The sequence below is a fragment of the Furipterus horrens genome, unplaced genomic scaffold, assembly GCF_987537825.1.
Source record: "Furipterus horrens unplaced genomic scaffold, mFurHor1.1.pri manual_scaffold_1, whole genome shotgun sequence".
Lineage (NCBI taxonomy): Eukaryota > Metazoa > Chordata > Mammalia > Chiroptera > Furipteridae > Furipterus > Furipterus horrens.
Genome location: NW_028327171.1, coordinates 4,058,481 through 4,085,659, shown reverse-complemented (window position 1 = coordinate 4,085,659; position 27,179 = coordinate 4,058,481). Strand labels below are relative to the sequence as shown.

Sequence of the window (27,179 nt, the reverse complement as noted above, 5' to 3'; positions counted from 1 at the left end):
AAGCACCTGAACACCCACCAACGCGCAGTCCACGACCGTGAGCCAGCTCACAAAACCACGGGTGTCAGTGACCTGGGCCGCGGGGGGCGGAGTGGGCTCACTGGCCAGCAGGCCCCGCCCCGCGGCCTCCCACAGACCGTCCTGGGAAGGGCAGGGCCAGTGCTTACGACAAAAGAGAAGTCACCCGCCTCGGCGAGAGCACACGGTCTCCTCCGACTTACATTTGGAATAATGGCATCTTGTCCGGTGGGAAAGAGAGGGCTGTGTCCAAGAATTTGCAAGCTGATAAATATAAGACGAGTTCACTCTGGGGTATCTCCCCCACCGAGGGCCCATTTCCATCCGGGACGGAAACTTTCGTTCTGTTGATTTTGTTGCTGTTCCTACAGATTTGCAAAGAAACCCTTGTCAGAAGCGCACCCCCGTCCGCTGCGGTCCGCCTGCCTATGCGACCGTAACTGAGTGAAACGCCCCAGGTCTCCGAATCCACCCTGTTCAAGCCGGCCTTGTTCCCATGGCCTTCAGGCCCGCGGCATCCTGCAGACAGACCTACTAATCATTAGAGAAATTCTGCTTGTAGCTTGAGTTTTACAAAAACAGCCACTTAGCAGAAAGTGCCTCTCCCAGGAGTTAAGGGAAGCACGCAGTGTTTATCAAAGATGTGCAGGGACCTCCTGGCCGGACGCACTTTAACCGGGGGGGACAGACTAAGCACAATCCTCCTCACACCCCTGATGGCGCCCAGATGTCAGTGGCTGTCAATCACCTCTTGCCCCTCCCACTGCCCCTCACTCCCCACCCCGGGAATGAAAGAAGCCAGAACTCTGTACTTTCCTAGGATGGGTTTGAGCTGCCACCGTGTCTCCCATCTCATAGGTTGGCGCCTACTTGATCAATAAACCCTTCCTTACTTCACGCTCTGCCATTCTGAGTCTTGGCCTTATGAAGCATACCGGTAACATAATGTCCACCAGCAAGTTTTTACTTTTCAGAAATTATCAAAATATGTGATCCCTTCACAAGAACTTCAAGAAAATAGTATTTAGCATTACATTAGATAACCCTACACCCTAAAGTGATACCCATTAACCTTCACATGGGTGCGTAGACCCTTGCTCTTACCTCAATGATTCATCATCCTCTTTCAGGTCCTCCTCCAGCTTTATGAACGTCTGAATCTTGAAAATAAAATGTGAATTCAAGTTACTATTTGAAAGAGGTTAAACCTAGCTTAATGTTTGAAATTTATGTCCATAAAAATAGCAAATAAAGCAAAAGAAACAATTGACAAAATGAGAAGACAACCTACTGCTAAAGAGCAAACCACAGTTCCAAAATGGCATCACTTGTGCTAAAGGCCACGACACCAAACTTTGATTTAATACCAGAAGTAACTGCAGTTTCAACATCTTCCAAAAACATGATCTTAATCAACCAGTCTGGAATCTTCTGGTCAACACCAGGGAGGCAATCGGTCACAAGGGCCTACTACATTTCCCAGAGGAAGAGGCAATCTGCGTGATAAATTCTGTCCCATTCCGTCCTGGAATCCTTTATTTTCTTTTGCCAGTAACTTCATTCGCCCATCCTTATATCTACAAAACCCTTCCATCTGTACAGTCCCTCCAGAGCTATGAGCTATCAACTTGTCTTCTGCACTGATGAGTTTCTAGAGATAAGGTCCTCTACCTCTTCCTGGCACAGGGAGGAAGACACCCTTACAAATAAGATTTCCCCTACAAATGCAAATGTCTTTTATGTTTTACTTGGTTTTCAGAGTTTCTCCCATGTCTGTTGTTTCTCAAAACTAAGTAGCCTGCCCTGGATGGTGCGGCTCAGTGGATGGAGCACTGGCCTGCAAACTGAAAGGCCGCCAGTTTGATTCCCAGAGATCAGGGCACAGGCCTGGGTTGTGGGCCGGGTCCCGGCTGGGGGCGTGCGGGAGACAACCAACTGATGTATCTCTCGCACACCGTTATTTCTCTTCCTCTCTTTCTCCTTCCCTTCCCCTCTCCCTAAAAATAAATAAAATCTTTTTTAAAAAAACTTAAAAAAATTCACTAGCTTATAGTATTGATGCCAAATATACATATTTTGGGGTAACAAGTTCTGTTACCCTATAACCATCTGACTCCAAAGAAGGCCTCTGTATGGTATAAAAGGAGGGGACCAAAAACAAAGAAACAAAAAAACCAAAACTGGAATTCTCTACTGGAGGGCAGGCCCCTTGCAGCCCAGGCTCCCCTGCTGAGTGTTCAAGGAGTCCATCTGGATCAGTGCACCAGCAGGCGTTCTTGTGAGAGGCTGCGTTTGGCTTTAGTGGAATTTTATTTTGAAGATCTTTCAATGCGTTTGCCCATTTAATGACGGGTGATTTACGAGCGCACCTGCCCACACCGCGCTGAGTGGCCAGCAGTTTCTGACCAAAAATGGCATGTGCATGGTCCCTGTGCCCCACTCTCCCTATTCACCCGATCTTGCCCAGAGCCATTTTTTTGTTTGTTTTTTTCCCCGATAAAAAAGTCATTAAAAGGAAACGTTTTGTGATGTGGAAGAGGTGAAACAAAAAATGGCAGAAGCACTAAGAGGCATCAAAATTGATGAGTTCAAAAACTGTTTTGAGCTGTGGGAAGTCTCAGTGGGTATATTGCATCAAATGGAGGTTTTTTGTTTTTTTGCTATAAATCGTCATTTTCCTACTAAAATAATTTTAAAATTTAATCTTTGTTGTATTTTTCTTACATTACCTTTTAGTCCCCTTATACCTCCCACTGTCGTCCACGAGTCCCTTCTCCTTTTTGCTTGATCCCTCCCCCTGCAAACCCCCCCCCCCCCCAGCTGTCATCTGCTCTCCATCTGAGTCTGTCCCTAGTCTCCTGGTTAGTGCAGTGTGCTCATTAGCTTCCTCGTATGCGTGAAATCAACAGTACTTGTCTTTCCTGACTGGCTCATGTCACTCAGCATAATGCTCTCCGGGTCCAGCCATACTGTCACAAAGGGTAAGATTTTCTTCTTCTTTTTTAACAGCTGAGTAGTATTCATCCCAGAGTTGTTCCATCCACTGATCCGCTGATGGGCACTTGGGCTGCTTCTGTATCTTGACGATTGTAAAAACGCTGCAGTGAACCCAGGGGAGCTTATGTCCTTCTGAATTAGCGTTTGGAGTTCCTTCGTATACATTCCCAGCAGTGGGATTGCTGAGTTAAAAGGCAGATCCATTTTTAATTTTTTGAGGTATCTCCATACTATTTCCACAGCAGCTGCCCCAGTCTGCATTCCCACCAGCAGGGCACCAGGGCTCCCGTTTCTCCACGTCCTCGCCAGCCCTTGTTGTTTGTGGATTTATTAATGGTGGCCATTCTGACTGGTGTGAGATATCTGATTGTGGTTTTAATTTGCATTTCTTTGATAATTAGTGACATTGAGCATCTTTTCATATGTCTACTGGCCATCCGTATGTCCTTTATGGAGAAGTGTCTATTTAGGTCCTTGGCCGATTTTTGAATTGGGTTGTTTGCTTTTTTTTGTTGACTTTTATAAGTACTTTGCAAATCTTAAATATTAACCCCCCGTCAGATGTACTGGTGAATATGTTCTCCCATGGAGAGTACTTTGAAGGTGACTGAAGTTTAAACATATAAGAATAAACACACAATTTTTTATAAATAAATTCCAGGGTTTTTTTAGGTCCCCCTCCTCGTATATGGAAATATTAAGAGTTCTCATCATAGGGAAAAACTACTTCTTTCTTCTTGTATCTACATGAGATAACGGAGATTAAGTGAACTTATTACGGAAATCATTTCACAACACATATCAAACTACTGTGCTGTAACCTTAAACCTATGTGCTGCTGTATGCCAATTACTTCTCAATAAAACTGAAAAGAAACATTTAAAAATAGCAACTAATGATAGATATGTATATGAAACTTACATGGTCTTATTAACCAATGTCACCCTAATACATTTAATAAACATATATATTTAAAAAGCAGGTAAAAACAGTACAAATTAATTGAAATAACTGACTTCTGAGAGATCAAATAGGATTACAGGGTAAGATAAAACATTCTGTATTTAACCAAGAGCTGATGAGCGCTACCAACTTGATAGGAAATTCTGCAGATAAAGTCAGATGTACGGCCGTGCCACACAGTGACGTTCTGGTCAGCGATGGACGGCTCAGACCACAGTGGTCCCGTAAGATTATCACGGAGCTGAGAAGTTCCCGTCACCCAGCGACCTCAGAGCTACCACGAGGCCCCATGTGTCTGTGGGGACGCTGCTGTAAACACACTCACTGCACTGCCCGCTGTCACAGTGTGGCACGTACAGTTAGGGACAGTGCACAATATTTAATAATGGTAATAAATGACAATGCTACTGGTTTATGTGTTTACTGGGTGTTCCTGCTATGTCAGCCTGTCCTCCTCCTTGTAAACTGAGCTTGAGGTCCACACTGCGCCGGGTGACCCCCGTGGCTGTCCCCCGCGGGCTCCCTTGCGCCCGAGTGACTCGTGGCGCTCTGCACAGTGACGTGTGGCACCGGCTCGCGGCCCGGGAGGCGCAGGCAGTGCGCAGGGCCCCGGGGAGCGGTGGGCAGCGCCATCCTTGGCGGGTGGCGAGCGCACACCGGGACCTGCTGCCGGCGACAGACGCGCCTAACAACTCGCTTCCCAGGACGACTCACTTCCCAGGACGCAGCCCCGCTGCCCGGAGGCGCACGAGTATATGGAACAGGTTACTATCCCCGAGGAAGCGTTTTCAAAAGCCCCGACGTTGCTTTCCGGGGTGCAACACCCATACTTACTAATTCGGAGACCATTATTGGCCACAATGAAGTCAAGTGCTGAGGAGATACCCTTAGCAGCAAAACTCTGAAAAACAGAAACATCTGAGCAGCAACTAGGGACGTCTGTCCGACTCTGAGATTGTCTGTCAGGCGTTCTAAGGAGAGAAGAGGTCAAAGACGTCACACAAACGTGCAGTTCTGGGTGTCTGAGCACACGCAGAGCAAACGAGTCGTCACGGCCCTGACACCGCCCCGCCGCCCAGGGTGAGGAGTGGGTGCCGGGACGGGCTCTGCGCCCTGGTCTGCCCAGCCCTCCCCGTCGCTCGCGGCCTTGGCCAGCGGAAGGGATGACCGTGGCTCTCAGCCCGGGCCACAGCCGAAGAGAGAGGCACACCCTGCTGGCTGAAGCCGGGAATTCAGCGTGGGCTCAGTGACCCCCTGCGTTTTCTTCTAAGAATATGAAATATGAGGCACAGAAACCAAAGACAGTCCTTGGGGAGTGAGGGGACCAGAACAACAATACACCGGCTGGCAGGTGACACCACACTTCGGTGGGCAGAAGCAAGGGGGCGGAGTGAGTGCATGAAACAGATTTAATTGGTAAAGTTTAACTCCTGCGGGGGAAAAGAGTGAGTTAAACTCCTGTGGAGCCCAAAAATCTTTGCCGCTTGTCTATTGTAATCCTTGTTCCTACAATGGGACCTTTTCCTTGTAATTTAAGGTTTCTTAGGAACCCAAAGTGCTACAGTGAACAGCCACGCCAGGCAAGAGTCTCCTTATTCAGCGAGCTTACGGGGGTGCCGCTCCCCACCCTGACAAGCGCTCTGACAAAAAGGGCACGTGCCCAGCTCAGGCACCTGACAAACACGTCGGGGCTTTTAAAGAGCTGGCTTCTGAGTCTGGTTCCATTCCCTCATGGAAACAGAGAAGAAAACGCCCCAGAACAAAATACCTAAAGCAGCGGAACACTGAACGCCGAAGGACAGGCGGCAGGACCAGCAAGGAACCTGGAGGTGAGCTCCCTGAGGTTTTTTTTTTTTTTATTTATTTCCTTTAATTTAATTTTTAAATTTCATTCCGGCCTGGGTACCAGAGAAGACTGTTCCCTGGGATGCCGAGTCTCACTGGACTGTGAGAAGACAACCAGCAGACTCCAATGCGGAGATCGTACGAAGGCTGGACTCGTTAGAGTTGGACTTTCAAAGCGGACCTGGGCCCTGATCGGGGGCCTCCGTGGGGGGTGAAGTCTGTCCTCCTCCTCATTTTACACAAGCAGCACTTCGCCCTTTTCCTTTTTTGTAAGAAATGAACTGCTTTGGGCTTTTTTGCAGCTCTTTTTGTGATCAATGGAAAACTTATGTCACTTTGGGCCCAGATGTGCGGAGTTGGTCAGGGCCCACCCCACGCACATCGTCCTCGCTCAGATCCCTCCCCACTGAGAGCCCCGCCTGCCTATTTAAGGCAGTGTGACACTGATTTCATTTTACACACACATGTATAATTACACATGCTTTACATATAACAGACTATCTAATGTAAATAGCAGTATACTGCCCGTACTTCTCTCCCCCTCTCCCAGGCATGATTTCTCGGAACCACTGGGCGTTTAAACCCTGCCAGGGTCAAGTCCTCCGCCCGCTTCCCTCCTCTACGGGGAGAGCCAGCTCCCCAGTGCGCTGGGACCTCGGGCCCATGGCTCGTGGACTCCCGGACACGGGGCTCCCTGCCCCTTCTCCCTCCACACGGTGCGGGAAGGTGACCAAGTTCGGCTTAGACTCTGCTTCCAGCCAAAGTCCGGAGGGCTGCGGTCACCTTCACCGCCATCCCCGCCCCCCGATGGGATCAGCCTCCTCCAGCCCCTCGGGAAAGCTACGCCAGCGTCTGAATGCCTGCTTGCACAGGACAGGGAGAGGTGAAAATCGCCTCTGGGCCTTACGTGCTGACATTACGTCAGCTGCGGTCTAAAGCTATCTGAGTGTCGCCAGTAAGGAAGGTCCTAGTCCTATCGACAACTGGGGAGGCCGCCGCTGTTCTGAACTAGAACAGGGCCTTGCAAACAGCTCACCGCGCAGGGGCGTGGGCGGCCAGCCAGTGCTGCCGCAGAGCCCTCAGGGGGGGCGTGCGCCCTGCGAGCCGACGGAGCTACAATTCGTATCAAAATTCTACCTGGAAACAACCCCAACTCCCTCCCGCGGGTGAGCTGGTAAACGAATCACAGGACGGAGGGTCATTCCGTCGTAAAAAGGAGCAGCTATTGGTGAACACAGTAGGATGGACGGCTCTCAGGTACGTCACGCCAAGTGGGGGAAGCCAGACTCAAGGCTACACCTACTTACACTGATCACGTTTACGTCACATTCTGGAAAGGGCGAAACCAGGGGAGCAGAAGCAGTTCGGGGGTCGCTGGGGTGGGGCCGAGTGGTGGCTGGCTAAGGGCAGGAAGGAACTCTCTGGGGTGAAGGGGACGTTCTGTCCCGACGGCGGCGGCGGCTGTGCGACTGTTTACACCACCTCACAGACCTGTATAACCGAAGGGTGACCTCCACTGGGCTTACGTGACACCTCAATAACCTGGCCCCCAGAAAGGGTTTACACCATAATTCTAATATTTATAAGGTCGTTTGTGACAACAGTCTTCATAAGAGAAAACAAAAATCCTTTGAGAACTGGATGAGTTTTATCTGATCCCACACAGGCTATGAGTCTTAGGGAAAACCCGTTCCTAGTTGAGAATTCTGTCATGTCTGGAGGAGAGTGAATTAAAACAGAAGGTCTGTTTTGCCACACCAATATTTTATTTTATTTTAATTAATTAATTTATGGGTGCCAGGACCAATGATCATTAGCTGCCCAGATACTAAAAAATCGTGCTTCTGAAATCTCAATGTCAATTCCACACGTAGAATAATCAAGCCGCCCTGCATGTGCCACTCATGACAGAAGCCCTTTTTTACACACCGATATTTTATAAGGAGAAAAAAAAACCTTCAAAATCAGGTACAATATCCACAATGACTCGTTTCTGAGGCAGACAGAACAATAGAGTGAGTATGTTATGGAGAAATCAGGCACTTCTCCCAAAGCCTCCCGCTCACTGGCCTCGGTGTCGTAAACTCCACGTATCCTGACTGCAGGAGGAACCTCGTACGGTCAGGTTCCTAAAAACTAACAGCATGATGACCATCGGCTTTACAAACAGTCTCAGTTTACGGCCCTGTTCCTGCAGTCCCTCGACAATACCCCGCCAAGAGCACAGCTGAACGTTCTGCGAGAACGTGCCGGGCCCCGCAGCAGCCCGCCCGCCCGCCTGTCCCCGCCTCCCGCGGGTCTGCCTGCGGGCGCTGTCGGCGCTCCTACCTTGTATCAGAGGAAGGTAAAGGTGGTACTGGTCGACTTCGCCACTGAAGACAGCAAACGCCTGGCGCTTCAGCAGCATGGCCTTCTGCTCAAAACTTGAGAATAGTTTTAAGGAACTGCTCTGCATGTCTAGAATAAATGTAGGAAATAAGTTCCATTTAGTGAGAAAACTACTAGTCAGGGCTTGTAGTTATTATTTCTATGTTTATTTGAAAAAGTACTTATTTCTGCCCTGGCTGGTGTGGCTCAGTGGAATGAGCGTCAGCCTGTGAACCCAAAGGTCGTTGGTTCTGTTCCCGGTCAGGGCACAGGCCTGGGTTGCGGGCCAGGTCCCCAGTTGGGGGCGTGTGAGAGGCCACCGATTGATGTTTCTCTCGCACATTAGTATTTCTCTCTCTTTCTCCCTCCTTTCCTCTTGAAAAATAAATAAGTAAAGCCCTGGCTGGTGTGGCTCAGTGGACTGAGCGCCGGCCTGGGAACCAAAGGGTCATGGTTCAGTTCCCAGTCAGGGCACAGGCCTGGGTTGCGGGCCAGGTCCCCAGTTGGGGGTGCATGAGAGGCAGCCACACACTGATGTTTGTCTCCCTCTCTAAAAATAAATCTAAAAAATAAAAAAATAGATAAAATAAATAAGTAAAATCTTTTAAAAAATACTTATTTCTTTAATGATAGTTAATGATAAGGGAGAGAAGAAAAGTACTCCTAATAAATAATGATAAACTTAGCATAACTTTTCAAAGTTTCCCTCCACAATAAAGCTGTAGAAAAGCTCGCGAAGGCAGCTTGACCGCAGGCAGGACCCAGAGAGGCTCCCTCACTGAGCCTCGACATGTGATGCCCATCACGTTACAGCCTGCGGCGTGGACGGCACACAAAAGCCTGAGGGAGACCTGAAACCCATGGTCAGAGCTGATTACTGTGGCGTTGGTTCCTTAAAGTCACGGTCCCTTAAAGTGTGACTTATGTGCACGTAACCCAGAACTTACTCATTAAATCTTTAAACATTGTTTTCTCATGAGTCAGAAGATGGTCAATAATGGACTTCCAACTGCACATTAAAAGAAGCAAAATTAGTAGCAAAATTAGTTAAATATGCAAAAGATGAGTCTGATCAAAAGCCTCAAGGAAAGACCAAGCCCCTTTCAGATCTACTAAAAACTACTTTCTGAAAAGTTAGCGAAATGAGTCGTTTTAATTGTATATGGGAAAGCCACACCAAAGCTTTTCACTCACAACCTCCACACGGGGGATGGACAGCGGGATGGGTAATACGGATGACGACGAATAACTCCGCTTTACCAGAAAAGGAAACTTAATTGGCGAGGGCCTGGGCTTTTGCCAAGGGCTGCCCCCAGACCCGTCCCCACAGCGTGATGCTCATGCGCTTGTGTTGACGGGAAGAAGGGGGGGCGGCGAAGACAAATACACGTCTTCAAGTGGGCTCCCGAAGGCCGACAGCATTACAGGGTGGGAGCCCCTGGGACGGCGGTGGCTGGGCCAACTCCCAGGCCACACGGCAAAGCTGACCCATCTCCACCCTCTGTCCCCTCCATTAATAAAGACACGTTCGGTCACACCAGGAAGATAGCCACTGAGTGGTTCTGTTGGCCTCCGAGGGAAAGATGCAGCAAATTCACTTTGCAGCTGCATCTCTGTGGACCTCAGCGGCCGGCACAGGCCTGGCGGCTCAAGGGCCCACAAAGGACTTGTGGTGGGTGAGCTGAGACGCGGGACCAGGACACGGCGGTGCCGAATACTCCATGACTGCGAGACAAACCAGCGCTGGACCAAGAACTGCTGGGACCCCGTAAGTAAGCTCTTCAGGGATAATATGCTCTTAATTGGGATTGTTTTGATTAAAAAAAAAGAAGTACCTTCGTACTTTGGAAAGACTGAATTCCTTTCCCTCGAGTACACAGTTAACACTGGAGTTTGTGACTGGGATGTCCTACGTCCTACGGTCTGGGTGTCTGCTAACTCTGCTGCCCTTTCAGGTAGGAGAGTCATTTGTGTAACAAGAACCCTGCCCCCCCTTTTCCAGTGGAGACTCAGGGAACATTGGATCAGGACAGCATTTCTTACTGCACACAGGACGTGTCCATCTGAAAGAAAGCAGGGTCCAGGAATAAGTCCAGCACTTCTTTCTTCCAGGCTCGTTTCGTGTAGGCGTAACCACTCAGAGAGCTTAGCAGCTGCGCGCCAGCCCGGAAGCTGGGAGCGTTGTAGGCGCTACAGGGGGTCAGAGGGGAGAAAGGTCAAGACCAGATACTGCCCTGCCGAGGAAAGCCACGAGGTGCGTCCGGTCCAGGGGCGGGCTACAACGGAGGGCCATTACCTGTGGTTGCGTAGGTAAGGAAACACGTGATAAAGCAGACGGGAGACCAGAGGCACGGCTTTGTCCTTCTCATCGCTTCGGTAGACCATGTCCAGGAGAGAGGCCAGAACCTAGAAGAAGGGGATCGCAAGGAAACAGAAATCTTCTGAGCCCAGTGGTGGTGGGAAATCTCGTCCTCAGGGGACACACAGCGTAACAGAAAACGCCGTGGTGCAGCCTGAGGCCGAGATAGACGGGGCTCCCCAGGGACAGTGCCATCCCGCTCCCCGACCCGAGAAGTCACGCTGTCCCAAAGCCTCGGGCGCAGTCGCTTCCGTAAGGGATGACGGGCAGGCGTGCACTTACCTCTGCCAGGAGGGACAGGGCTTGCACGCTGTACACCGAAGGGGCAGAGGCGGACACCATGGTCGCAGTGGCGGCCGCATCTGCTAACCAGAGAGGCACCTGCGCTGTGACCTTGCGGGACGGGTCCCGGCTGCCGCCCGCATGGACGGAGCCATGAGATCTCGCCTTTCATACCGACTGTGTATATGAATATGGCTTAGGCACTGTTCTCGGTGACGGATGATCTGTATATTTTGTTTAAATAAATCGGCACCAGCTCTGTCTTCCTCCCTCTCATCATCCTGGAAACGTCAGCATTCCCTTGGGTGATCCGTCTAACAGCCTGACCTCTGCGGACCTCGACCTTTTCTCTTCCAAAAATCGTCAACGCTGCTCCAGCTCAGCCACCCACTGACACTGTCACTGTCACACCCGTGGCCTCACCAATGTCCAAAGCCTCCATGTCATGCCTCCTGGTCGGACCACGTCTTTATCTTTCCTGCCCACTTACTCCCGGAATGCGCTCCGGCACCTCCTGAATGCCCCAGACCCTGAGTCTGCCTGCCTCCACTGCCCACGGGGCCCCGGGGCCCTCCCTGCCTCACCCCGCCCCCGCCCCTGACCCCGCCCCCCGTGACCTGCGTTGGCCTCCCCAACACCCCTGCCTCTTGCTTCTCTCCCCCTCGGAAGTCCTCCCTCAGAGAAGGGCGCAGTTCTGGGTGGCTGAGGGCTCTGAAACCGATCCTGCTTTCTTTCATGCGCATGGATCTCGGAAGACACCTGATGGGACCAGATAACCCCCTGGGTGGCAGGCTGCGTGTCCCCCATCCCCTCCCCTCCCGGCTGGCAGCCTCGCTTCATGCTTCCCTGAGAAAACCGCTGCAATGAGAAGGGGGCTCCCGTCTGACCGTCCTGGTTACCGACCGGGAGCATTTACACCTGCGTTCTCTGCCAGGCCTCCTGCTGGAGTAGACGTGCCCCCGGCTCCTAGCAAAGACCAGTACTTCCGTTTCTGATACTAATCCCGGCCCTGTGGTCACCAAGCTTTGCTTTCTTTCCTTTTCTTAAAAATAATTTTTAATTGACTTTTTAGAGAGAGAGGAAGGGAGGAAGGGATGGGGAGAGAGGGGAAGGAGGAGAGAGAAAGAATCATCGAGTTCTTGTTGCAGGGATTCACGCATCACGGGCTGACTCCTGCATGTGCCCTGACCTGGGATCAAACTGACAGCCTCGGTGTATCAGGATGATGCTCTAACCAATTGAGCCCCCAGGGCAGGGCTTTGCTTTCTAATCGTCTTTCTCTCTGGTATTAATCTCTTCCTCTGTGTGCGCCGTTCCATCGCCACACAAATATGCTTTGGCATACTCCAATTTAAAAATAAATTCCAAATGACAAAAAAACGGTCCTTGGTCCTCAGGTGTCCCCGGTTACTGTCCCACTGACCACTAAGCTCAGAGAGTTTCGTGCAGACACGGTCTTCTGTTCCTGCCTCCCCTGCTCTTCCCCAGCCGCTCCGATCCAGTGCTCGTGTCCCCAGGGGCGTGCACGTGGTCAGAGAAGGACAGTGCGTCTCTGTCCTCATCTTACTCTACTCCTCAACAGCCTGTCACTGTGTTCCTCCTCCCTCCTCCTTGAGACACTCCTCTCGTAGTTTCCGGGACTCGGTGAATGCTTAATTGTCTTTTCGGGTCCCTTTTCGTACCCAGACAGCACCCGTGTAATCCGTGCAAAACCCGGCTCAAGTTCACTACCCAGATGGTCCTGCTGCAGTCTGCCCCGCCTCAGTAACTGCTTCCGCCAGAAAACCCTAAGCCACGGACTGACCATTCTTCCAGCCACCACCCGTGCTCTGCCCACAAACCCCACCAACTCTGCACGGAAATCTGTCCGCCTTCCCCATCGCCCCCACCTCCAAGCCAACCTGCGCTCTTGCCCAACCCACTGCAAAGCCCCTTTAAGTGGGTTTCCCGCTCCCGCGCTCGTCCTATGGCCGCTGTTGCTCACGGCAGCCAGAGTGGCGTGTTCAAGAGCCGGCACGGCCCCCGTCACTGCTCTACGCACTGACCGGCCTCCCGCCTCCCCGGGTTCCCCGGGCTCGGCCGCCCCCACCCCCGGGAACTGGCCTCCCCTCCGGGCGGAGCCTTCCCAGCTCTCTGCGAGCCTGCCTCTCACTTTTCTGGGGGACAAGCTCTGCAACCTCTCGTGTGACCCCGCCTCCCTCCCAGCCCCTGGTTACAACCTTCCTCTGATGTCCATAGAATAGGAAGAGCCTCCTGAAATTCTCTCGGTAGCATTCTTGCTTTTTTTGGCCCTTAAAAACACTTTTGCTTGGGACCATTTCAGATTTGCGGGAGAGGTGAAAAGAGCCCTGTGTGCGTTTGGCTTTGATCACCGCCTTCCACGGCCCCACGGGGCGGGGGGGCCGCTTGTCTGTTTGCCGTGGTGGCACCAGCGTCCAGAACTCGGCCTGCGGCACATGCCAGACACACGTTTACACGTGAGGGCGTGCGCAGCTCTGCATGCACCGAACTTCCGGGAGCGGAACGCGCGCCCCTTGGAAGCCCCTGCCGTGCCGGGGGCAGGGGGACGGTGCGGACGCCTGGTCTGCCCCGGACTGAGCAGCACGCGGTTGCGGTGCAAACACCCCGGTCCCTGGCGCGCTGTCCTGTGCAGACTACGTCTTCCTGAGAAGCTCAAGTCACCTCAGCCTGCAGAATGCTGTGACTGCCGCCCCGGCTGGCGTGGCTCAGTGGTCTGAGCGCCGGCCTGTGAACCAAAGGGTCGCCGGTTTGATTCCCGGTCAGGGCACACGTCTGGGTTGCAGGCCAGGTCCCCGGTTGGAAGCGCACGAGAGGCACACACCATCAATGATGTTTCTCTGCCTTTCTCCCTCCCTTCTCCTCTCTCTTAAAAGAATAAATAAAATATTAAAAACATACTTTTAGAATACTATGATTTCTAAAATCAAATCAGGTAATTACTACAGTAAAGGTAATTACTGCACAAAAGCCAGACCCAATCCCTCGACTGGCCACCGGCAGCACAGCGGGGCAGGTGGTGGAGACACAGGTCACCCTGTTATCAGCACACGTGACCGAAACACCCGAGGGCTAATTAGCCAAGGAGATGCAAGAGCTCTTTTTCTAGAACAACTAACACCGTAAGCACAGCCTGAGAAGCATAGTCATCGGTTTGTATCAGCCAGTAACAGTATACCAGTATCTTCACTGCAGAGTATAATTATTTTTTTTCTTATGCAAACCACTCAAATACTAAACACACAAGGCAGAAGGGCTGGGGGTGGCACCACGGCCTGTCCAGCGCCCCTTCCTCCTCTGGGCACAGACCCCCTTTCGGGTGGGAGCCCGGCTCCCGTGGCCCCGTGCACCGGTCCTCCCTCCCCCACTCCGGGTCAGCTGCGCGGCCCAAGGAGCCAACCAGAGTCCCCTCGTGAGACCTGACTGACCCCATCTGGGCGCCTGCGCCTGCCCGGCCTGAACCGGGCACCCACGCCTGCGCTTCCCACGTGAGGCAGCCCGTCTTGTGTGGTTTCTGTGTCTGTCAGTGGGAAGTGGATTTCTGACACCTGCAAAAGGAAAGAGCCCACCTTCCCGACACTTCTCCCCCCGTGGAGTAAAAACCACAAATTCTGTGTCACTGCTGCTGACGTCACTATTGCTGATGATAATCAGATAACGAACTTGCTAGAACAGCTTCCAACACCTGCTCTGTGGTGAGCACTGGGTCGCTGAGGACTCGTGTGTTTTTCTGCCCTGTGCAAATCAAACTGAGCCCAGGCCGGTTTTCCCGTCCAACGTTAAGCAATATTGGGACTGGACACACTTTCCAGTCCCTGTGTGAAATAATCCTGCTTAGCAGCAAAGATGACTACTTCCTCTCAGATACACGTAGCCCCGAAAGAATAACTACACACCAGCCGACACAGTTTGCGTATCACAACGAGCCGTATGGTCAGCAAGACCCACTCTGGCCCCCGCCCTCCGCTGTGCCTGCCGGTCCAGAGGCATTTTGTCACTCACTTTGCCCGGTCCCAGCCAGGTCCCACACAGAGAGATCTGCCACAGACCACTCAGCCGAGACCCTCCTGAGGCAGGGCAGGGAGAAGCTGGGAACATTCCTGGGCGGGTGGAATGGGGCAACGCAGACAAGGAAGTTAAACAAGGCCAGACACCCTGAGCGACTCCCGGGCAGCTGGGGGCTGCGAGCCTTATCTCCCCCACGCAAGGACACTTGAGCGCGCGGTCACCCCTCCCCTCCCTGACCAGAGCACACGCAGCCTCCCTGGCCAGGAACCACGGGTGTCCGGGGAGGAGGGGAGCGCCAAGGTCAAAGGCCAGCAGGGAGAACAAAGGGAGCGAGCTCGGGGAGAGGCTGTGCGACTCCCCATCAGCTCCCCTTGCTCCCGAGAGAAACAGCTCCTCTGCGCGTCTGCGCTCCCCCTAGGAATGCCCCCCCCCCCAAATCCCCACATTCCCCTGTACAAACGTGCTTCTGAAAGGTCACGGTAGGGAGGGGGGCTGTTAGGGCTTTAACCCGCGCCTTCTCAGCCTGCTGGCCTCTCCCAGTGATAACAGCAGTTGTCATCCAGCCCTGTCCCTGCTTTCCGGCTGAGCTGTGGTGGCAGCAGGGCCGGGCCGGGAGCTGCCCTCGGTTTCACTTCCGCCCCCCCCCCCCCCCCACTGCCCCCGAAGAGGCGCTCCTGGACTCTGCCAAGTTCCTCCGTCACTGCAGGTCCAATAACCCAAGGTTTGCGTGACCGACAGACTTGTCTGGTGGTCTCTGGGGCACCGGCAACTGACCATCTACACTACTGCACTGAATTCAGACTCTTTCCAGGACAATGTTTGGCTGACCAGTGGTCCCTTGAGTAGACGGATGAGTTGCCTCACTGTGTTCCAAGGAAGCCCCAAGCTAACTAGTAACCAGGCCAGGCTGTGCCCGGCCTGTGTGTTGTCCCTTATAACACCTTCGCATCCCGGGCAATGACAAACGACCAGCCGGGAATGAAAGACAGTGTACACTGCCTGACAACTCTGCTGCTATGCTCTTTCTGTCTGCAGCTCCACACACGGAAACATACATTCACACACACACACACACACACACACGCACACACACACCATGCAGATGTCTATCACCAAGTCCATGCAAACTGCTCCAAGAAGTTCCCTCCGTGGCTCTGTCAGGGCCTAACCCGCCAGCACGCTACTCCGGACACCATTAGTGGGACCCGCCTGTTTATTACATGTATAATATGTTCTAAGAAGTAAAAACAGAGTTTCCTTTTAAGGAGAAACCAGTCCCACCAGCTGGCTGCAGGCATCATTTTCTGACCCTTCAACACCTACCGCACAAATCTTCCTCGGCGTCAGATTCTTCCAGAAGGATCTGAGGCTGGGCCTTCACCTCCAGGTTCCTGCTCAGCCAGCTGGTCTGCTCCAAGGAGGAGCCAGCGACGTTCGCCACAGCTTCCAGGATTTTTTGAGTGACCTCCTAGGAGGAATCAGGAGAAAGGGGAAAGGCAGTTCGTTAAGAAAAAGGACCTGAAGTCCCTGGAAGACATGCAACAGAAATACGATGTGAGCTGGCCCTGAGAGCCCCGTGGGTAGTATGACGTTTCCCAGGAGCCGCAGCGAAAGGTGTCGAAAGAAACATGCTGGTCATGTTGGACCCAATGTACCCAGAAGAGCCCCGACACGGAATCGGCGCAGAAATAACTAACGGCGTTCCGCATTCTCTTCTGTGGGGCTGTTTCTGACACCGCTGTGTCCTTTACGCTGACGGCACCTGCAGCTGACGAGCCACATGCAGGTGCTCAGCAGCCACCTGCACGGAGCGGCTGACTGTACACACGGCTCCGGCCGATGGAGAGAAAACAGTGTAAATAGGATGTCACGGCTGCACACTGCACCCAGCAGATTACTTTTCTGCTTTCTTTGGAACCATGAGGTTTTGCTAGAATGAACCTCCAACAATATCACAAGGGGAAAAAACACAGAAATGGACTCGATGAGGGTGAAGGGAGGAGTCACCCACGTCAGGGGTCCGATGAGCGGAGGATTTGCTCTAGCAGTGGGGACAGAGAGGCGGGAACACGGGCAGCTCCTCAGGCCAGTGTCACCGAGCATCACCAGCTGGGCGCGGCTGGAGGTTCCTGATACCTGAGGACCAAACGATCCTGACTCCCCTGCAAGCCCGGCAGGTGGCGGTTGTGTTTGGGCGTGAAGGGGGAGCACACCTGCCTGCTGGGTGGCGAGGGGGTGCGCCCGAGCCCAAAGCTCTGCAGGGGGAGGGGCTGGCTACAGGCAAAGGGCCTCCAGGTGCGCCTGGGCAGGTGCTGCCCCAGGACCGGGCGCGGCGCCTGCACGCTGATGATGCTTCTTCTCTCCAAGTCGAGGCCAAAGGCTTCCTGATGACGCGCAGTGGTTCAGCACTGGGGCCTGGACAGACCTTTCACAGGTGCCAGCAGACCCTGACCACGGGCCGTAGTACTGCCAAAGCCATAAAACATCCATCCCAGCTTCCAGCAAAGTCTTGGACTCAAAAAGCCCTTCCATCAGTGATTATAACGGCTTAAAAACGAGTTGTTTTATAACTCCATCGCTACATCTATTCAGAGTTGCTTCCACTGTAAGAACAAGACTTTCCTTCTCCTCTGGGTAAGTTCCGCCTTTAATGTTCAGTATTCCTGAAATTTCCCATGAGTGTGTCCTGCGCTAAGTAGGGAGGGGAAGAAGGTGTGAGGGAGATAAGTTACTTATGCCCATCACGCCTAGGGTCAGCTCCATGTACACGTGCCAACAGCGGACAGGAGAGGGCAGCTGGGAAATTCCCCAGCAGACGCTCAAGCTGAGCACCGTCGCCAGGAAAGTTCCAAGCCCCCTGAGGACAAAAGCAGAGGGAGTGAGACCTGCGAACACGCGTGGTCTGAAGAGAGAGAGGAGCCGATCCTGCCAGGGGGCACCACGAAACCCTCGGAGGCGGACGGCCCCCGGGGGCAGTAAGAACCTGCTACGCTTCTCACACACAGACCTGCAGGTCTTTCTGGTCCTTCTTGCTTTCCAGGCTGGGGGTTCGAGCCACGAAGTCGTTCAGCATGCTGTGGAGAGACAACGGGCTTCAGACCAGGAACGCTGCAGAAATGTGATACATTCCAGCAGAGGTGGGGTCACTGAAGGGGGTCACGCTACCTGAGAAGCAGGAAGTGCCCGGGGGGAGCCAGGTTCAGCTGCACAGACTCCTTTAACACACCCAACAAGGAGGGGAAGTTCTCTTGCAAGGCTGGGACTGGGAGTCTAGTGTCAGAAACACAGGAAAAACACCCAACCGTGAGCAAGTCAAACAAAACGTTTCCTTCCAAGCCGATCTCGGGTCCCGACAGCTGGGAGGCGGAGGGAAGAGGGCGTACACGACCGATCTGTTAGTCCTTTAAAGCACAATGGACACAGGCTGAGGTTTCGGTCTCTGGCAAGAACTTGGCGTTGGGAGACCTGAAATCCCCTGGCCGCCAAATCAGATGCTCCTGGTTTGCTCCTCCATAAAAATAAGTCTTAACCCAGAGGACCGTCTTCGAGCATCTGGGCCTGTCTAGACCCCCACTCGGCTCCTCCAAGGACACTGGGGACAGTCACCCACGAGAAGCTGATACTCAGCAACCCTCAGGCCAGGCCTCATGGGGAGGGAGGAAGATTCGGGGTTGCTGCCACAAAGCGAGGTCACACAGCACAGCCACCGCTGGGGGAGGGGGGCCCAGGCTCGTGTCCTGGTCCCCGACTGGCTCCTGAGCGACCGTGGCAGGCCCCCCTCTGCAGGAGGATGGCGGCATCTGATCTGCAGCTGCTGTGGAAGCGCCTGTGTCCCTGGGGCCACGGTAACAGACACCGCTGTTGTCACCACGGGAGCCACCACGAGCCGTGACAGCTCAGTAACTCCAGGGGGAAAGAGCTAACGCGATGCTGGGGGTCAAGGGTCCAGACTGGTCTGGACTTAACCCCAGAGGCAGGGGGGCCTGGGGCTCTGAGCGGCGACTTCCCTCCCCGGGACGTCAGGACGTGGTGAGTGGGGAGAACTGCGGAACGTGAACTGTGTTCCCCCGGGGCTTAAACTGTCAGATTTACTTAGAGAGAGACCCCTGAGAGACGGAGAGGACCCCGGTTCTCCTGGGGGGGTCTGGGCCCTAGCTGCCGCAGCAGAGGATGCCGCACCCAGGGGAGGGGCCGCGGCGAGATCTGCCCGAGGAGCTGCAAGGCTTCCCTCCGGGCCCCAGAGAAAGGCCGGAACGGCTCCCACACTCCCGCGACTGAGCCTACTCAACGCGGAGACGAGCCGCGAACCCGGGCAGAAGCTGCCTGGCAGGGCACGCGGGGAAGCCCCAAACGCAACCATTTCTCCTTTTCTAAAAGGCGTGTGGGCCTCGAACACTTTTTTTTTTTGGTATCAGTGTAATGCAAACTTCTTTGAACGTTCACCGGGCCTCACGTAAAGCTTTGCTGACACGGAGCGTTCAGCAGACAGCACGTGGATTTTAAAATGTCAGGTCAGGTCTCCGGAGGAGGACAGGGGAGGCCACCCGGGCAGCCTGCGCCTTGGCGCAGTCAGGGCTCCGCGAGGGTGTTTGCCGCGCTCGGACTCCCCAGCAGTGAGGACGGGGACCGGCGGCATGAGCTGCAATCACTGCCGCACCCTCTGCAGCGGGGATGCGGCTCTGGGCTGCGTTACCTCTGGACGAACGCGTAGCAGAACTGCAGGACCGGGACATCCACGAGCGGCAGCTTCTGGAAGGAAAAGCAGAGCCCGTGATGCCAGGCTGGCAGGAAGTGAGGCTCGCCCAGAACTCCAGCGCAAAGCGAGAAGTTCCACATGCTAACAAGGCGAAGGTTTTCAGCGAGAGACCCTTTCAAACGTAACAACGGACGCGGAGGTATCCCCGCGTGTAACCAAAGCGAGTGCATCCGACGGGGCCCCTAACCATGAGTGCCCCTCAGGTCAACCTCCAGAGCCACTCCCTTTGTGTTCCCCTCCTTCCCATTCGGGCCCCTCACAGGCACCCGGGGAGAATGTGGGATTATAACTGAGCCCCCAGAGCAAAGAGTGGGGGCCAATGTGGACCCTTCTGGACACCTGTGACCAGCTACAGACGACCAGCGATGAAAGCTTCTAATTCTCAGCTCAAGGAATCCCCTTAAGCCCCGCCCTGGCAACCTTCCCAAACCTCAGGGGGCTGGAATTACTTAAACACTGGTTTCCTCCTTGCTTGGGAACAGCTATTTGTAGAAATTACAGAAGTAGAGCTAATTGGCTGAACTAACCACAAAATGTGATTTTGTTATTGGAACAGTCAAAAACCTAGTTAAGGCCTGGTTATTCTTAGCCTGGAGGTAGAAGCCACAGGTGTAGAAACTCGAGCACTGTGCGAAAACAAGACCTACAGGCTCCTGCTCCGACTGCCTGCCGGGGGCCGCTCTCCTGCCACGCTTCATAAGGACAGCCCCCAGGGTGGAGAGTCAACCCCCTGGCCTGACACCCGCTCAGTCACCATGGGATCCACACAGGATCCTACAGCCCCTGCATCCCTGCCCCGGTCCTCCAGGGTCAAGTTACTTTCATGTTAATGTATCCGAGGGAAGGGCAACAAGACTACCGGACCCTCGTGGGAGACCCTCCGCGGACCTCCATTTCGTGTGGAGGTTGCCGTGGTCATTCCACGTTGATTCCTTAAGTGCCTGGCTGGTTCTGTGCCCTGGCCTCCCAGCACCAACTTCTAGGCAGGCTTCTCTCTTCTGCCGACCAGAACACAGGCTGGCGGAGGCCCAAGTTTCACCGACGCACGAGGCTGACTTTCAGCAAACGAGGGCAACGACGGGGACGGGTCACCGGGTCCCGCGCGTCACTGACGTGCAAGGAGCCAGGCAGGGCCAGGCCTCCCAGCGAGGACGTTCCTGCAGAGGCCTCTCTGGGCCACAGGCTAGAGGCCCTTCCAGAGGAGAGGCCCCAAGAGAAGAGTCCTGCTCCGAGGCCGGCAGAGCTGCACCAGCTGCCAAAACAGTCTTGGTCCGTTTTCTCACCACGGGGTGCAAAGCAGCCTAAAACATTTCTGATTCCACATTCAGCTTCTGCTGACCATCTTGAGTGTGATGACCTTAGTGTCTACACACAATATTCCTTTTCTTACGAAAATGTTTATCGTGGTGAACACACATAAAATTTACCATCTTAACCATTTTAAAGTGCCAGCTCAGTGGCATTCAGCACACTCACATTTGGGGGCAACCACCACTGTCACCTCCAGACCTGCTGCTTCTTCCCCACCGGGAACTATGATCCTGTGGAACACGGTCACCCCTGGCAATCGCCGCTCTAAGTCTCCGTCTCTAGGAACCTGACTGCGCTAGAGACTTCGTAAGTGGATCGTGTAACATTTGTCCTCTCGTGACGGGCTCCTTTCACTCAGCACAATCGCCTTCTCAAGTTCATCCGGGTGGCGGCGGGTGTCAGAACTGCTGAGTAATATCCCGTTGTATTAATGTACATTTTGTTTATCTGCTCATCTGTTGATGGATACTTGGGTTCTTTTCTGGGGTTTTGTTCTGTTCTTTCACTTAGGCCCTACCTCTTTGCCCCTTCCATCTGGCGGCCTGCCTGTGTTTCTGTGCATCAGGTAGAGCTTTGATTCCCTCGGTAGCGTGGCCTATGTAGCAAAGGCCCCTGTAAGTTGTGGGCAGAGTGTGAGGCAGTTGCCAGGGCGGGGCCACCTGCTTCACTGCTTTGTGGCTGTTTGTGGCTGGGGCTAGGAGAGGGGACAGTGCTGCTGCCTGGCTTCTGGTGATTTGCCTGGCACTCACCCCGTTTCCAGTCACTTCACCCACCTCCTGTATGCGGTTGGCGCCCCTCCAATTGCTGCCCTGGGGTTTGCGCATGTCCTAAGACCGTGTGGGCCCTGTATGCCGCAAAAATCCAGCAGTTTCTTCTGCTGCTCAACGCCTGCTGGTTTTTACAGACAGAGGTAATGGGGGTTTATCTTCACAGTGCTGGAACCCTGGGCTATGCTGTCTGCCTGGGCTGGGATCGTTCGCTTCTAGGGTGTCCCTTCAGATTTTTATCCACCACACGGGAATGTGGGACCATCCGTTCCACTACCACTTGTCCCAGCCACACCACCTCTCCGTCCCGTCTCTGCAACTGACCCTCCTACCCGTCTGGATGAATGTGACTTCTTTAAGTCCTTTGTTGTCAGACTTCCATATAGCTTGATTTTCTTTTTCTTTCCTTCTTTCTTTTTATTTGTTCCTATTTATTTTTAAAGTATATTTTATTGATTATGCTGTTACAGTTGTTCCAATTTCTTTTCCTTTTGCTCCCCTCCACCCAGTACCTCCCTTCCCCCCAGCAATCCCACACCCCTTAGTTCATGTCCACGGGTCGTGCATATAAGTTCTTTGACTTCACCCTTCCCTATATTATTCTTAACGTCCCCCCGTCTATTTTGTACATACCAATCACGCTTAATTCCTGCACCTTTTCCCCATGTCTTTCCCTTCCCCCTCCCAGCTGATAACCGTCCAAATGATCCCCATACCTATGATTCTGTTCCTATTCTGGTTGTTTGCTTAGTTTGTTTTTGTTTTTATTTTTATTTTTTAGGTTCTGTTGTTGATAGTTGTGAGTTTGTTATTTTAGCATTCATAGTTTTGATCCGATTTTTCTTAAATAAGTCCCTTTCAGATTTCACATAATGGCTTGGTGATGATGAACTCCTTTAGCTTTATCTTGTTTGGGAAACACTTTATCTGCCCTTCCATTCTAAATGATAGCTTTGCTGGATAGAGTAATCTTGGTTGTAGGTCCTTGCTTTTCATCACTTTGAATACTTCTTGCCAGTTCCATCATGCCTACAAAATTTCTTTTGAGAAATCAGTTGAGTCTTATAGGAAATCCTTTGTAGGTAACTCTCTTTTCTCTGGCTGCTTTTAAGATGCTCTTTTTAACCTTTGGCATTTTAATTATGATGTGTCTTGGTGTGGTCCTTTTTGGGTTTAGCTTGTTTGGGACCCTCTGTGCTTCCTGAACTTGAATGCCTATTTCCTTCGCCAAATTAGAGAAGTTTTCCTTCCTTATTTTTTCACATAAGTTTTCAATTTCTTGCTCTTCCTCTTCTCTTTCTGGCACCCCTATGATACGGATGTTGGCATGTTTAAAGTTGGCCCAGAGGTTCCTAAGACTATCTTTGCTTTTTTCAATTCTTGTTTCTTCATTCTGTACTGATTGTTTATTTCTTTCTTATGTTCTAAATCATTGATTTGAACCCCGGTTTCCTTCCCTTCACCATTGGTTTTGTGTGGATTTTCCTTCATTTCATTTTGCATAGCCTTCACTTCTTTCCTTGTGCGTCTTCCATACTCAAGCATATGTCAAGCCTGTAGGCATCTTTATCACCAGTGTTTTGAACTCTGTGTCTGTTAGGTTGGCTATCTCCTCGTCACTTAGTTGTCCCACTGGAACCTTAATCTGCTCCCTCTTTTAGGCCATACTTCTCTGTTCCCTCAACTTGACAGGCTCCTGCGTTTGCCTCTGTGTCTTAGGTAGAGCTGTCGCTCCTGTTACGTTGTAAGGGACAGAGCTTTAGGTATTTGTCCATACAGGGCGACCCGTTTCACCATGTTGTGGCACAGTATGTGGGGGAGGGTCTGAGAGGGAACAATGCTGCTTGCTTAGCACTCACCCCTTTTCCAGCCACCTCTTCTACTTCTGTATGGGACTGGCGCCACTCTAGTTGCTGTCCTGGCTGTCGTTCCCAGAGTGGGTGGGTCTGCGAATGTTCTAGGACCGTGGGGGCCCTTTAAACAAGTGGACTCTGCTGAGACCGGCAGTTTTTGCCTCCACCCCAACTCCCACTGGTCTGCACAGTCAGAATCGATGAGGCTTTATTTTCCCTGCGTCAGATCTGTGAGCTTCACGACCTGGTCTGGTACTGGCAGCACTCTCCAGGTGTCCTTTCCTACTTTTTTTAACGTGTGACTTTGTTTTCCGCTGGGCTGCCACAGCTGCTGTCACCACCACCACACCGTGTCCTCTCCGCCCCGGCTCTTTCCCTCCTACCTGTCTGGATGAGTATTTCTTCTCTATTTCTTTGTTTGTTGGACTTCCATGCAGCTCGATTTCCTGGAACTTCTGGTTGTCTCTAGTTTTGAGGTAGTTGTGTTCCTTCTTAGTTGTGGAAGTAGACACAGTGTGTCTACCTACATCTCCATCTTGGCCGGAAGTCGGAAATAAAATATAGCTCGATTTTCTGATGGTTCTGGTTGCTATTTGATTTTAAGATCTGGCAGTAATTTTTTTTACAGTTGCACAAGGAGGTGAAGCATGTCTACCTATGCCTCCATCTTGACCAGAAGTCTGAGTAACATATTTTAATAATCACTTTGTCCATTCCATTCATTTTCGTTTGGGGAATATGTCTTTAAATTTTCCTAACTATATAATTTTAAATCACTTGAACGTAGGTGATTATTTCAAGATTGAAAGAAATACCCAGTTTTTTAAACCAATTTAATTAATCTAGAATAAAACAGACTGAACTCTATTTGGACTCCTCCAAGGCCTCTTCTCAGCTAGGCCTTGACTTTGGCCTGGAAGGACTGAACCCTTTAGCAGAAACGATTCTGTCGTCTCCCAGTCCTCAGAGATGTGAACAACGGCAGCATGCTTGCCAGCAGCTGAAGGCCTTGACCCCAGGATGAGGACCCACCAGCCCCCTGAAAACACCTGCCTGAGAAAACCTGAGGCACCTAAACAATTAACTGGCCATCCGTTCAGCCAGCCCGAGGGGCTCTGCATCCCCCTTTCTTAGAGCATCTGTGAAGGAAAGTGTAGGTTATGAATCCTTCCCCTGTGCCTTTGAGACGTATATGCACCTCCTATAACCCAGGAATGTCTTTCTTGGGGACCTGCAAGCCTCTCTTAGAATTATCACCCAGAAAGACAGGGCCCCTGTCTCCCAGTCTCGTGGGCACGTAGGAGCCTACCTTCGGCAAGCACCTTAGCAAACCTGGATGGCCTAACCACGCTGCCCGACTCCCCGCTTCCGAGTCTGCTGGGGCCCCTGTCCTTTCCCCCTCTTTGCGCCCCTGATTCTCTGCTTAAAATACCAGGTCACCTCTGTTTGCACGAATCAGAACTGAACTCATCTCTCACCTCTCCCACAGCAGTTACTGAATAAAATCAGTCCTACGCCCTTTAACTGGTGTCTGGCTTTATCTTTGACATATTTTAGGCTGCAAGTTCCTTGAAGCAAGGGCCACTTCCTCCTTGTAAAGGTGTCATTCCACTTGTCCCCAGTAGGTACTTCATGGGAACCCGGTACTGGGTGCGCACTCCGCAGCAGGGAGCCAAGGATGAAAGACGGTCCCTGACCACAAGGAGTCCCTGCTTCACGCAGGCCCACCGAAGCCCGTGGGGAGCATTTCACGCCCTGTCTCCAGAGCCCAGGAGGAATGCCTCCGTTTTACACCCAAATTCCTAGCTGCTCTGGTGACTCATTTCCCTCCCTGACACAACTAGTAGGATGTGGAGTTATGAGAACAGCCCGTGTTCATCTGGGGTCCCCCGGCTCCCGACCTGGTCCCCACGGATCTGCGGCGGCCTCTTCACCACCTCCTTCACCAGGTGCAGCACCGTGTCCATCTGCAGGGTGCTGAGCGCGCACACCAGGTCAACGAGGGTCAGCTGGGACGCACTTGCTGCCGGGACAATCTGCCAGGAAAAAAACCAGACAGAAAACAAGAAGTAAGAACGGACCACGGAAAGGATTCTGTAAGGGCTGCCTCTGGAGAAAGAGGTTTGTTCTCGTCTTTTAATTATTTAAGTGAAAACGGGGTAACGACTCTATGGGGCATGAAGGGTTACGCATTTAATCATTTAAGCATTCGTATCTGATCCAAACTGGGACCAAAAGGTGCATCTGAGGACAGGCCAGCAGGATTGGGATGTTGCAGCTCAGAAAGCATTTTAGAAACAGACACACTGAATTTGAAGCAAATAGGTTGGCATCGAGACACGGCCTGAAGACCCAAGGGCAAGAAGAAACACTGATAATCCAGTTCCCGGGAGCCAGCCTTGGCAGGACGCCCGCTGTGGGAGATACGTTTTGATGACGGAAGTCTCCACGACACGGGCATGTGCACCTGGCGCATCAGGGCCATCCCCGGGAAGGATGCACAGGCGCAGAGTAGTGTGGCCTGGGCCGCCAGCCCCTCCCGCCTCCCCAGGGAACAGGGGCCTGTGTTGGGCGCTGAGATGACACTGGGGGGTGGGAAAGACCTGAGGCGGGGTATAAGGTAGGACCCTGGATGGTCGGGAGAGGGAGCGAAGGAAGGGGGATGCTGGTTCCGCACAAACAGGTCCACTGAGCCCATGCAGGGCTTTGGGACAGACCAGGCTGTGGCTGAAGAACGACGAAGTGCAAACTCAAGTTCAGGCACAGGAATGTGGCGATCTAAGTTTTCCTTACCATCATGGACAAATCCTATTTCTACAAATTAAGGGAGCCTAACAGTAACTATGGACTTCAGGCAGCGATGAGGGATCATCGGGGGATACTGACCATCGGAGGAGGTTGTGTGAGGGAGGGGAGTCATGGACCTCTCTGTACCTTCCTCTCACTTTGCTGTAAACCTAAAACTATAGTCTTTAAAAAATGGTTAAAACAAAGAGCTATAGAATGGCACCACTGCCAGGTACTGCGGGGTCTTCACAGGCAGGATCACGACCCCTTCCTTGAGAGAGCTGGTGGGTTTGGGTAGCACTTTGGTCTTTGAAACATACACGTTATAGACGTTGTGTGCATGTCGTTAGGTAGTAAGTTTAAAAGGCTAAACAGAAAAAAGGCGGGGTGCGCTCCACTGCCCGCCCCCCCAGCCCAGAGAGCTAGTTGTCCTGAGACTCAGCTGCACCATCTCTGCATTTAAAACGGTGAAACTCCGTCAATATTTTCCCATGTTGGCCTCCGATGTCACCTTTGATCACTCAGGACCTTCTGCCACTTTGGTCAGGGTATGTTTAGCCACTCCTCTGATTGTTTAAGTTCACCTTCGTCTTACTGTGGCGTTTAACCCTCTTCCTGCTCCACACGGCCGCGACAGCAGCTGTCAACTGAACTCCGAGATGGGCTGCCAAGGGGTTCAGGAAGTCTAAAATTTTTTGTCGTATCGTCTGAAAAATGGGGAAAGAAAAACCAACAGTTACGGCAGAGCGGTGTCAGGGCTCCCGTGTCCCTGAACCTGACCCTCACCGGCAGTAAACCCCGAAGCAGGGCCGTGTGGGTCGGGGTTCCCAGCACCGTGGGGACAGGAG

General features: G+C 52.6%; 1 protein-coding gene and 1 non-coding gene across 2 annotated transcripts in view; both read right to left on the bottom strand.

Moving 5' to 3' along the window:
* Window positions 1–27,179, bottom strand: part of DOP1B (DOP1 leucine zipper like protein B) — a 75,197-nt gene that overhangs the window by 2,624 nt on the left and 45,394 nt on the right. The window contains exons 21-34 of the mRNA XM_090271679.1: window positions 26,916–27,038; window positions 25,446–25,580; window positions 19,551–19,606; window positions 18,023–18,127; window positions 17,865–17,931; window positions 16,181–16,325; window positions 10,832–10,914; window positions 10,487–10,596; window positions 10,234–10,380; window positions 9,138–9,199; window positions 8,152–8,280; window positions 4,813–4,949; window positions 1,123–1,178; window positions 222–383 (exon numbers count right to left, since the gene is read on the bottom strand). Of these exons, the coding sequence (XP_090127805.1) occupies window positions 222–383; window positions 1,123–1,178; window positions 4,813–4,949; window positions 8,152–8,280; window positions 9,138–9,199; window positions 10,234–10,380; window positions 10,487–10,596; window positions 10,832–10,914; window positions 16,181–16,325; window positions 17,865–17,931; window positions 18,023–18,127; window positions 19,551–19,606; window positions 25,446–25,580; window positions 26,916–27,038 (1,517 nt within the window). The remainder of the gene's footprint in view (window positions 1–221; window positions 384–1,122; window positions 1,179–4,812; window positions 4,950–8,151; window positions 8,281–9,137; window positions 9,200–10,233; window positions 10,381–10,486; window positions 10,597–10,831; window positions 10,915–16,180; window positions 16,326–17,864; window positions 17,932–18,022; window positions 18,128–19,550; window positions 19,607–25,445; window positions 25,581–26,915; window positions 27,039–27,179) is intronic.
* On the bottom strand, window positions 7,614–7,745 carry LOC150020534 (U11 spliceosomal RNA). Its single transcript, XR_016513742.1, has one exon. It is a non-coding gene; the product is annotated as a U11 spliceosomal RNA (small nuclear RNA).